At 43.5% G+C, this 13,165-nt stretch overlaps 1 protein-coding gene across 4 annotated transcripts in view; it reads right to left on the bottom strand.

Annotated features, from left to right (window-relative positions):
- The window catches only part of tex10 (testis expressed 10), a 94,029-nt gene extending 83,279 nt beyond the window's left edge, over positions 1-10,750 (bottom strand). For 3 of the 4 annotated variants that reach the window (XM_059655385.1, XM_059655402.1, XM_059655397.1), the window contains exons 1-2: positions 10,643-10,750; positions 1,178-1,368 (exon numbers count right to left, since the gene is read on the bottom strand). In XM_059655385.1, coding sequence (XP_059511368.1) covers positions 1,178-1,357 — 180 coding nt within the window. In that variant the 5' untranslated portion in view covers positions 1,358-1,368; positions 10,643-10,750. Of the gene's footprint in view, positions 1-1,177; positions 1,369-10,035; positions 10,055-10,642 lie in introns of those variants that run through there. The other variant, XM_059655389.1, reaches the window with a different exon arrangement.
- Positions 10,751-13,165: the final 2,415 nt, after the last annotated feature.

The following is a 13,165-nucleotide window of genomic DNA, read 5'->3' as shown; positions in this document are numbered from 1 at the left end:
CTTAAATCTCTGGGATAGGACCTAAACCAGCACCACCACCACCAGGACACACAACAGCAACACAACTTAACTAACAATGACTAATAAGCAAGGTAGCTAACAAATTTGGTGAAAGAAGACTTTCCCCACCATATTTGTTCAAAATGCAGAAGGCTTTGACAAATTAATACTTCATTGTTGAGTCATTACAGGTCTCAAATGAGTCACTGCTTTTCTCTCTTAATCTGTTGTATCAATGAAAAACAAAAGAATAATCTGGCATTTAATCCATGTAAGGCAACCCTGTCCAGTATAAGTATTAGTTAATATCACAGGTAAAGTCGCTACAGTCTTATCAGAACAGAGTGCTGCTCTCATGTCTGGTGGTGGTTTAACCTGAGGGTGGCCACACGCAAAGAGGCAGACTGAGAAGGAAACTCGCCGTGGGAACTGAACCCACACTACAGCTCAAACCAGCCATCCAGCCAACTGAGCTAACTGATCGCTAGTTCACAAGAAGAATTAAGGAAATGTAATTTTCTCTTTTTCCATAGGAACACAAACATTCAAACAAATTAGTGAGCCTCAGTATTAGTTATAAATAGTATACTACTCTTGAATACAATTCTCTTGTGTGTTCATTCTAACCTAGGTACATCACTAATGCCTGCCAAAACCACGTGGTCTTTATTCTTTAAAGGGCTGAGATTTTAGTTAAATCCTGAAAATAGTAAAAGGTTTAGCAAATAACAAGCATGAATACATTATTATCCTTCACTTGATAATTCAGAGGATAAAGTTCCTTTCAGTGAGATACTGTGACACAGGAAACAGGCAATTACCACATGTCTTGTGCCAATTTCATCATGACAGCCAAGAAAATGTTTGGGGCAGACCAAGTGACTTGGCACTCCTAGGGTAGAGACAAGGAATAAATTAATGAAGGTTTCTATTCAGGTTTATCCTGCTGAAGCAGTCACACATAAATTGCAGTTAAGAACAGGATCTATCGCATTTGTGTGTCAACGGATTCACTGTCTTGACAGCACACAGATTGGCACTTGGGTGATCACCAAATGTAAATTTACTTTCAAGAAAGAATGCAAGAAGGAAAGGAAGAAAAATAAAAACAGAACAGTGCAGTGCACTTATCCAATACGGACTGTCAGACAAAGCAAACTGACGAATGAATGTGTACCTTTATGTTAAGTTTACGGTGATTTGTTGGTAAAGATGCATCACTCTTCAATTGCTGTGGAACATGGATGGCATGTGTTTTGAATTTGGTATTGGTTACATTGTCTGCTTTTGGTTTTCTTTTGCCAACTTTAAGCTTCACCTTTTGAAAGTCATCTTGACGCTTCCTTTTCTTTGTCATCTTTGTTTATCCTGCAACAAACATCAATTGTTAACTTGTCAAAACAAAGGGACCTCAGATATGGAAAATGCCTCAGGTTTTCCTCTAACTTAAACAAAAACAGCCACCTTGGGACATCTGCAAACCTCCAGGTGGCCATCAATAACAGGTTGCATCAGACGTCAATGATCAATCTGCTTTCAAGTGGACAATATAGGAAAATAGAAAAAGGAAATATAGTGAACTAAAAATAAGAAGTTCAAACTGGCAGTGATCAGATGGAAGTAAAACAAAAAGGACCACTGCTCAACCAGATTGTCAATTTCATCCTCCGACACCATTCACAAAATTCTTTAGGGCTCAGCCACACAGTTTCCTGCAATTGTGTATATACTTGCATGGCAGATGAACACAGCATTTACTGCAGTTTAATATGCCACCTGCGTGACTGACATCACGGTTGATGCACTCGACCAGTTAAAATAACCTTGAGGCAACATACATTTTTCCTCAAAAATAGAAATTGCTGGTGAAACTCAGCAGGTCTGGCAGCATCTGTGGGAAGAAAGCAGAGTTAAGGCTGAGTCCAATGATTATGTTTACCAATTTCTGGTTTTGTTTCAAATCTGCAGCATTCACAGATTTTTGGTTTATTTTGATATTTTTACATGTTCAGACATGTTACGATACGTATCTAGGCTAGGTGTGCTTTGAACCTTCTGACCTAGAGACAGGACAGTTCCACTGTGTCAGAACAGCCACTCCAGCGAAAATTTATACTACTTCTGCTGCCAATAATAAAACATGTCAAGTGTAATCTTCCCACCACATTCAACAAGCAAAACATTATGAAAGTTTTTCAATCTTCACCATTGACACTTTTTCAATCTTTTCTTAAATTCCAACTTTAATTATTAATTTGGAGACACAAATATACCAATACATAAAATTTGTTAATGCTTCAAATTCTTGAATGGAAGATCAAGCTACCACAGCCTAGTTATCACTGTCATATTAGTAGATTAATTCACAATGAAAGATGTATTCAAGAATCTGAGTGGGTGACAACAGCAGAAGGGAAAGATTCAAAGAAACAATCATTAAGGAGAAATTAGGCACGGGCAGACATAGGCAACTACAGTATCGCAAAAGGATAAAGGTTACTGACAGTGAAGATCAAAATAAAAAGAGTAAATCCAAAGGAAACTGAGACTTGAGATTAAACTTTCATCAAGATCCTCACAACTGCCTGCATGAAGTTATTGGCAGTTTTGTTGAAACCCCAATAAAAAGCACTTAAGTTCAAGTTTCTCCCAGGAGAAAACAATTGCCAACAGTGCAGGCTAGATCCTTCATTTGGACAGAGTTAGCAAGGAGAGCAGTATAATCATTCCCTAACTGAGATTTAGAAATTATTATGGTTCTTACTCCGGACGGTTATTCAAGAAGTACGGCAAGAACTATATGCATAAACATCAAAGTGTCAAGAGGATTTGAATTGAAGTATCACCAACTTTTAAACATGCTGAACACAAGCAATAATTTGGATGAGTTAATGGAGGGCAGACGGTACCAAAAACACTAATTCAGCAAGAAATCAATGCCTTCATGAAAGTATGAGAAAAATAAACTTGCTTCGTTCTGTTCGCTCTTTTCTAAACAAATAGCTCAAAAGTAAAGTTCAGTTGGTTTATTTCACATTACTAATTATATAAAGCTTTATGGTACAAAAGTAACCTTGCCTTACGCTTAAACTCAAATTCAATACAGCCTTTTATTTGGGCCAATTTAACCACAAAAATACTCTCAAATAGGAAAAGGGAAGAGTCAGTTTATAAGTTTTATCTGGCATGCTTTCAATCTTTGCACAAGGTCCTTTATGCACACCTAAATTAACCCATTCCAACCTCTCCCTGACCGAACATGCAGCCCACCAGTCCAACCCTAACCTCACTATAAAACCCGCAGACAAGGGAGGTGCAGTTGTAATGTAGCGCACTGACCTCGACATCGCCGAGGCCAGGCGCCAGCCCCTTGATCTTGACCCCACCCCTGACCACCAAACCATCTCCCAGGCCATCCACAACCTCGTCACCTCAGGTGGCCTCCCACCCACTGCCTCCAACCTCAGCATTCCCCAACCCCACACCGCCCGTTTCTATCTCCTTCCCAAAATCCATAAACCTGACAGCCCTAGTCGACCCACTGTCTCTGCCTGCTCCTGCCCAAACGAACGTATCTCCACTTATCTCAAATCCATTTTCTACCCCCCACCACCCATCCAGGAACTCCCCAACAACGTCAGTGACGCCACCCACACCCTCCACCTCCTCCAAAACTTCTGATTCCCCGGTTCTCAACACCTCATCTTCAACATGGATGTCCAGTCCCTATGTACTTGTATTCCGCATGCAGATGGCCTAAAGGTCCTCTGCTTCTTCCTTTCCCACAGGCCCGACCAACCCCTTCCACCAACACCCTCATCCTCTTAACCGAACTCATCCTCACCCTTAACAACTTGTCCTTCAACTCTTCCCACTTCTTACAGACAAAGGGCGTGGCCATGGATACCCGCATGGGCCCCAGCTATGCCTGCCTCTTTGTAGGAAACGTGGAACAGTCCTGCTTCCGCAGCTACTCTGGTCCCATCCCCCACCTCTTCCTCCATTATATCATTTACTGTATCAGCGCCACTTCGTGCTCTCACAAGGAGCTCAAACAGTTCATCCACTTCACTCACACCTTCAACCCCAACCTTAAGTTCACCTGGACCATCACCGATACCTCTCCCTCCTTCCTGGACCTCTCTGTTTCCATCTCATCAATCACCTGGAAACCGATATCTATTTCAAACCTACCGACTCCCACAGCTACCTAGAAAACAGCTCCTCCCACGCACCTTCCATCCCCCATTCCCAATTCCTTCACCTCCACCGCATCTGGTCCCGGGATGAGGCATTCCACTCCCAGACATTCCAGATGTCCTCGTTTTTCAAGGACCGCAATTTCCCCTCCATAGTCGTCGAAAACGCCCTCGATCACATCTCTCGCGCTTCTTGTAACTCACCCCTCACAACCCCTCCCTGCAACAACAAAGACAGAATCCCCCTCATCCTCGCATGCCATCCCACCGATCTCTGGATTCAATGCATCATCCTCCGACACTTCCATCACCTGTAATCTGACCCCACTACCAAGGACATTCCGCCCCCCCACCCTTATCTGCCTTCCGAGGGACCACTCTCTCCATGACTCCCTCATCCGCTCCATGTTCCCCATTAGCCCCACCATCCCTGGAGCTTTTCCCTGCGATCACAGGAAGTGCTACATCTGCCCCTACACCTCCCCCCTCACTCCCGTCCCAGGCCCCAAGAAAACCTTCCACATTAAACAGATGTTCACTCGCACATCTGCTAATGTGGTATATTGTATCCACCATTCCCGATGTGGCTTCCTCTACATTGGGGAAACCAAGCGGAGGCTTGGAGATTGCTTTGTGGAACTCCTACACTCGGTTTGTGACAAACAACTGCATCTTCCAGTCGCAAACCACTTCAATTCCCCCTCCCACTCCTCCGACAACACGCCCATCCTGGGCCGTCTCCAGTATCACAATGACGCCACTCGAAGGCTGCAGGAGCACCACCTCATATTCCGTTTGGGAACCCTGCAACCCAATGGTCTCAACATGAGCTTCACAAGCTTCAAAATCTCCCCTCCCCCGACCTCATCCCAAAACTAGCCCAGCTTGTCCCAACCTCCTTGACCTGTCCGTCTCTTCTCCCACCTATCTGCACCTCCCACCTCACTGACCAACCCACACCCCCACTTCCTACTGACCAACCTCATCCCCACGTCCTTGACCATTCTGTCTTCCCTCAATTGATCAACCCCCATCCCAATTCCCTACTTACACTCATCTTTAGTGGCTCCATCCCGGCCTCCTTGACCTGTCTGTCTTCTCTCCACCTATCTGCTCCTTTATCTACCTTCCATCAGCACCTCCCCTCCCATTTATTTCAGAACCTCCTTCCCCTTCCCCATTTCTGAAGAAGGGTCCAGACCCAAAACCTCAGCTTTCCTGCTCCTCTGATGCTACCAGACCTGCTGTGTTCATCCAGCTCTACACCTTGTTATTTTAAATTAAGCTTTTGTTTCTTTTTCTGAAAAACACCTTGAAAAGGTAGCAGAAATAATGGGAACTGCAGATGCTGGAGAATCCAAGATAACAAAGTGTGGGGCTGGATGAATACAGCAGGCCAAGCAGCATCTTAGGAGCACAAGGGAGCAGTCTATCAAATGAACACTTCAGTGCAATATCAGCTTAGGTTCTGTGCTCATCCTAGCCAAAATGTTCTTAGAATAAGGCAAAAACACTCAACTCTAATTTCTGTCTTAAATTCTTTAATCCAATGAATTGTCAAAGAAAAGTCCAAATCAGTTCCTGGAAATCTGATCACTCCACCTTTGCCCCGATCATCTCCATGGTTTCCTAAAGTCAAGTCAATTTATCATGCTTTTCACCCACATTTTCTGAATGACTTAACAGATTTCAAGGCAAGTGTTTATTCCTTGAATACTATTGCAATTATCAGAAGTAAACTTACTTTTTCAAATCAGAAGAAAACAGTCCCCAGTTAGAACGTCATATTCTATGACTGCAAGTAAGGCACAAGCGTCTTGACAACATTTGTTTTGATCTTTTTAACCTATTGTTACACATGGATTGTTTCTGTAGCTTTTTTCCAGAATGAGAAGTTTTGATTCTGTTAAAGTCTTTAATGAAAGAATAACTAGAGACCATGCGTTGAAAAATGTGACAAAGATGTTAACTTGAAGAAAAATGTTGTGTGGGTTTCTGCTAGCTAATCATAAACGTGGTTAAAGTATACAGACACTATCTATCTCAAAGACCAGAGACTATTTGGATCAACAAGCTCAAAACAACAATTGTGTGAACTTGAGGGGATTAACCTGAAAACCTGGAGTATTGTCTGCAGATTTGGTCATCTTATCAAAGAAAGGACTTTCTGGCTCTGGAAGGAGTGTAACAAAGATTTACCAGACTGACTCCTCACATAAACTGAAATTGAATGAAACTGAATGATTTTATTGTCACATGTATTTGGGAAAATTTAGTGAAAAATGTTTTCACTTCTTGTCAGGATACAGTTTGTTCATGTTTTTGCTCACACTTACTTTGTCTCTGTCTCCGCAGTTATGTTTTACAATGTTCATTACATTTTACCATTTTTATGTCTGCAACATGCACTGCGGTTGACATTTTTCTCATCAAACTGTTGAGATTCGATCAGTTAAGCTTATATCACTGAGAAGATCAGGTGACAAGAATGAGGGGTGTATCTCATAAAAACTTATCAAATATGAATAGGACCAGTAGGGTAAACAGAGCAAGGATGGTCCCAATGACCAGGGAGTCCAGAACCAGGGATAAGCCACTTAGGGATAATGGGAACTGCAAATGCTGGAGATTCCAAGATAATAAAATGTGAGGCTGGATGAACACAGCAGGCCAAGCAGCATCTCAGGAGCACAAAAGCTGACGTTTCGGGCCTAGACCCTTCATCAGAGAGGGGGATGGGGGGAGGGAACTGGAATAAATAGGGAGAGAGGGGGAGGCGGACCGAAGATGGAGAGTAAAGAAGATAGGTGGAGAGGGTGTAGGTGGGGAGGTAGGGAGGGGATAGGTCAGTCCAGGGAAGACGGACAGGTCAAGGAGGTGGGATGAGGTTAGTAGGTAGCTGGGGGTGCGGCTTGGGGTGGGAGGAAGGGATGGGTGAGAGGAAGAACCGGTTAGGGAGGCAGAGACAGGTTGGACTGGTTTTGGGATGCAGTGGGTGGGGGGGGGAAGAGCTGGGCTGGTTGTGTGGTGCAGTGGGGGGAGGGGATGAACTGGGCTGGTTTAGGGATGCAGTGGGGGAAGGACTTCAATGTGGACTTATCCAGTTTCAAAATCTCCCCTTCCCCTACTGCATCCCTCAACCAGCCCAGTTCGTCCCCTCCCCCCACTGCACCACACAACCAGCCCAGCTCTTCCCCCCCACCCACTGCATCCCAAAACCAGTCCAACCTGTCTCTGCCTCCCTAACCGGTTCTTCCTCTCACCCATCCCTTCCTCCCACCCCAAGCCGCACCCCCAGCTACCTACTAACCTCATCCCACCTCCTTGACCTGTCCGTCTTCCCTGGACTGACCTATCCCCTCCCTACCTCCCCACCTACACTCTCCCCACCTATCTTCTTTACTCTCCATCTTCGGTCCGCCTCCCCCTCTCTCCCTATTTATTCCAGTTCCCTCCCCCCATCCCCCTCTCTGATGAAGGGTCTAGGCCCGAAACGTCAGCTTTTGTGCTCCTGAGATGCTGCTTGGCCTGCTGTGTTCATCCAGCCTCACATTTTATAAGCCACTTAGGGCTGAGAGGAGAAGAAATTTCTTCCTGTGGTGAGCCTGTGAAATTCTCCACCACAGAAAGCAGGTGAAATCAAAACATTAAATGTCTTCAAGGAGTTAGATATAGTTCTTAGGGCTAATTAAAGATCAAAGGGTACAGGGAGAAAGTGGGGCCAGGGTACAGTGTTAGATAATGAGCCATGATTATATTCAATGGCAGAGCCAGCTCAAAGGGCTGAATGACCGACTCATGTTCCCACTTTCTAGGTTTCTATGAAAATTACTATTCCATTATGCTTTCCACTCTAGACATAAGCCTACCACAAATCCCTAGTGCATGAACAAAAATCATATATCAAACCATTTAATTTGTTATTTAATTTTACTTGGAGCTATCAAAAATAAAAATTGAAACAAAATATAAACACATCAAATTTTGACTGGCAGCATTTGGCTTTAAGTTAAAATTGAAGAATTAAAACAAAAAGTGGACACCCTGGAATAAAACCCAGAAAAATGAATGTGTATCAACACCAAGCTTACTTGGTATAAACATATACCAAATGCCTGTGTAAAGATATAGGACAATCTAAAACTAAACTTAGGATTTAACTGAATAATTTGGTTACTCTACCAAACAGTGAGTATCACACAGCAAGGAAAGGGTCAAAATTTGTAATGATGCTTCTACCTCCATAATTCAGTGTAGATGGCAGCAAAGCAGTGGCAGGGAGATGGCAGCACAGGCGTTGTTGATGGTGATAAGCTGGCTCAGGACTGATGGACTCTCCAAGCTATATCTCTCTTTTGTTTTCTTAAATAATTCAAAATGGCACCATATCATAGCAACAAATGAAAGCTTTTCACAGTATTGTTATATTCTTACTGTAAAATACGTGTGACAATAAAACCAGAATAATCTAACGGCCTTTCAAACCTCACTTTTTGGGGTGCTCTCAGAGGATTTCCTGTACCGCACCCAGAGCCAGTGGGCTGTTGTGGCGCAGCGATAGAGCTCCTAGCTCTGAGCCAGGAGTTTTGGGTTCAAATCCAATAACAACATCTGTGAACAGGCTGATTTGAAAACATCAACTAGAGCACATGTTTCAGACTTACATGAGGAAAACTGTAGTGAAAATTATAAAACATAATTGGAGACACAGATACAAAGTCGATTTGATTAAAAGCACGAACAAACTATATCCTGACAAGTAGTGTGCCAACACAATGACCAATATATCATACTAAGTAAGTAAGTGGGTCGTGGAGGTACTTATGAATGCAATCCCATACATGGTTTTAAATTTTTAAAGACTTGATATGCAAACACTTCCTTGTATGTGTGAATGGCTGTTTTCCATTGTCCTGCTTTGTTCTCTGACTGGCGATCAAATTGACTTGTGAATAGACCCCAGAATGGAACCTGTTCGCAACCCTGGGTCTGCCTGTATTGCTTTCCAAACCACAGCACCTTTTCATGCAAAACAAAAGAGGAAAAACAACATCTCTTCCAACACGACAGTACAATGTCCCATACACTCCTGAGATTTAACAATCTACATATGCTTTCTCCATTTTACTGTATTGTATTTACTGCTCGTAAGTGGGTTGCCCTACAATGGGAAGACCATCACAATGTTTCCTGAGTCACTCTTGAATACCACTTCTATTCCTTAACCATCTCCTAGTATTCCACCAAACGCACGACAGACTGTTCAATGTGGGTTTTCCCCTTCATATGTACTAGCTTTCAGTCCTGAGGAGCTACCATACACCTGAAATCTGGACTGACTTTTATTTCTCCAAATTCCATCTGATATGATTATCTCCATTGTTTTGTTTTCAGATGTCCAAGACAATCAGTGCTGAGCAGTCCCACAACTTGTAATGATACAACATCCGTTTATTAAGTTCTCGCTAACCCATGGATCACAAGAGAAAAACAATCATATCCTTAAGCACATTATTCCAAGATGCAGTATCAGTGTCGCTTACTGACCTGATCAGATTACAAGTTTATACATCCATTAGAATAAATACTGGTTTCACAAATATAAAAAGAAACGAAAATACTGCAGATGCTGGGGATCTGAAATAAAAACAAAGTTCTGGACTAACTCAGATCTGGCAACATCTGTAGAAAAGAAACAAAGTCAAAGTTTCAAGTCCAGTTTCTTCGGAACAGATTCGAAACGTTAACTCTCGTTCTCTCTCCACGGATGCTGCCTGGCCTGATAGGAGTTTCTCCAACAGTTTCTTTATTTTTAAATCAGTTCCACAAAATTCACCTAATTTAAACTTGCTGTCCCACACAAAGACGACTTCAGTTTTGCTGATCGAACCTGCACAAAATTTACGGAGTGAGAACAGAAAACGTACGGTATTCCAAAAGTCTTTTGTCTAGCCGAGGTATATGGACTCAGAAAATGTTTGTGCGGTGGTGGGGGAATGCCAATGATATTAAATCCACTTTATAAAGTTCTTATCAACCCATGGACCACAGGAGAAAAACAATCTTTCAAGCAATACATCAACTGATGCAAGATCAGGGACATGAAATATTAACTAAGATCGCTCGCTCTCTCTCTCTCGCTGCAAACCTGGTTGCATTTTCTGTTTGTTTTTATTATTTTAGGGCAACCGGGGTCTTGTGGAAAAGGGAATCAGTCCCCCCCCGCCAACCCCACAATCAGCAAGGGGCCCACTCGGGCCGCGCCACCACAGTCCAACAACACACCGAACCGGCTCAGCAGCACCGCGGGGCAAAGAGAGGCGGGGTGTCTGGCTTCGGTTGTTCCCACACAACCCCACACCCGTACCCCTCTCCTGCCCCCAATCATATCCACACACCGCTGCCCTCCCACTCCCAAACTCCGCAACCCCCACATCCTTTACCCGCTGCGCCGCCCTCGCGCCGCTTCCACCAACCGCCAGAAACACACGGGGTCCTGGCCAGGCTCCACCTCTACTATAGGCGGCCGCTTTGATCCTGTCTTACTACCGATGGCGCTGGGTGTCTGCGTGTTGTGTTTCCTCTCTTCTTCTAATAATCCATCTCCTTCCCGTCGCTGCGGTCCGGTCTGTGCGGTTCAGGTGGTCGGCAAGTCGGTGTGAAGGGAGGCCCGAGGTCCTCAGACGGGGAGTCTGGGAAATGTAGTCGGAGATAATGGGAACTGCAGATGCTGGAGAATCCAAGATAACAAAGTGTGAAGCTGGATGAACACAGCAGGCCAAGCAGCATCTCAGGAGCACAAAAGCTGACGTTTCGGGCCTAGACCCTTCATCAGAAAAGTAGTCTTGGGCAAGAGGGACAAGCTCCTGGCAATGATAGCAGAGAAATAAGACAAAGCACCTATTATTTCGATCAAATGAAATACACACATGCGGCGGGTGCTGTAGATCTGAAACAAACGTAAAACAGAAATTGCTGGAAAAGCTCTGGAAGCGTCTGTGGAGAGATAAGAAAATTAACGAGTTTCGAGTTCAGTGACCCTTCTTCAGAACTAGCAGAGTTGGTATTTCTGGTAATGACAGGTAGACAAAGGATTCTTAATACTAAGCCAGAGAACGAGCAGCTAGATAGATGATATTGGGGACTATGAATAATTGAAAACGTATTGGCTGTACCAAAGCAACCCGTTTCGTGACAGCACCAGCGGTTGTGGCGGTAGGTAATAGACCAGTTATCGTTCCTCCAGCTTATCTTGAGCTTTCCTGGAGCACTGCAGCAGGGCTAAGATAGAAATGTGGTCTCTTCTATACCGGGCAGACGAAATATTGACTGGATGATTGCTTTGCAGAACACTTACGTTCTGTCTGTAAAAATGACCTCAAGCTTCCAATTGCGTGCTACTTGAATGTGCCACCATGTTCCCATATTAACATTTCTGTCTCAGACCTGTTGCAGTGTTTCAGCAAAGATGGAGGTACACCACATCTCCCAGCCTTCAGGACTCAACATTAAATTATTAAATTTAAGAACATGAACATCATTACCTGCTCCCACAACCCCAGGTTTTGTCATAAATGGGTTGTTTTCAATACAAACAACCCATTTTCAACTACTACATCTACATTATCACCTATCTAGCTTTTCTTCTTGCTTGGCCTACTATGAACAAACCCATTATCTGCCTATTTTTCACAGAGAACACAGAACTATACAGCACAGGAAAGGACCTTTTGACACTAAATGAAACTCATCCCTTCTGCCTGCTTTGGACCATATCATGTGCTTATCTAAAGTCCTTTAAATGCCACTATGGTATCTGTTTCCACCACCACCCCTGACACTGCATTCCAGACTCCTACCACTCTGTGTAAAAAAACTTGCCCCTCTCATCTCCTTTGAACTTTCTCCCTCGAACCTTAAATGCATGCATTTCAACTCTAGGAAAAAGATTCTGACCATCAACCCTATCTATACATCTCCTTATTTTACAGATTTCTGTCAAGTCTTACCTCAACTGACACTGCGCAGCGAAAATAACCCAAGTTTATCTCACCTCTCCTTATTGCTCATACCCTCTAATCTAGGCACTATCCTGGTAAACCTCTTCTATACCCTCTCCAAAGCCTCCACATCCTTTCTATAATGTGGCGACCAGAACTGGAAGCAATACTCTAAATGTGGTCTGACCAAAGTCTTATAAAGCTGCAACATGACATCCTGACTCTCGATCTCAATTCCCCGACCAATAAAGGCAAGCATGCCATGTGTCTTTTTAACCACCTGACCTACTTGCGTGGCTACTTCCAAGGAGCAATGAACTTGGACACCAAGACCTTTCTGTACATCGATGCTGTTCAGAGTCCTAACATTAATTGTACATTTTTCCTTAACATTTGATCTTCCAAAGTGCAGCAGCTCACACTTACCTGGATTAAATTCCATCTGCCATTTCTCTATCCATATCTGCAACTGATCTATATTCCACTCCATGCTACGATAACCTTCCACACTATGGATAACTCTATTGATCTTTGTATTATCTGCAAACTTACTAGCCCACCCATCCATATTTTCATTTAAGTCATTTATATAGATCACAAAAAGAAGAGATCCTAGTATGGATCCCTACGGAACACAACTATTCGCCAACATTCTCTTCTTCTATGGGCAAGTCAATTCTGAATCCACGCAGCCAAGTCGCCATGGATCCCATGCTTCTTAATCTTCTGGTTGAGCCTTCCATGAAGGACCTCGTGGAAAACCTTACTAAAATCCATGTAAACACCATCCACTGTTCTATCCTCATCAATCATCTTCATCACCTCCTCAAAAAATTCAATCGAGCTAACAAGTCATATCCTGCCTGCACAAAGCCATGATGACTGTCCCTAATTAGGCCAAGCTTTTCCAAATTTGTTAAAAACCTATCCCTAAGAATTCCCTCCAATACCTTCCCAACTGTGGAT

The sequence above is a fragment of the Stegostoma tigrinum genome, chromosome 2 (assembly GCF_030684315.1).
Source record: "Stegostoma tigrinum isolate sSteTig4 chromosome 2, sSteTig4.hap1, whole genome shotgun sequence".
NCBI lineage: Eukaryota > Metazoa > Chordata > Chondrichthyes > Orectolobiformes > Stegostomatidae > Stegostoma > Stegostoma tigrinum.
Note: the sequence above shows the minus strand (reverse complement) of the source record. Positions and strands in the feature narration are given on the sequence as shown.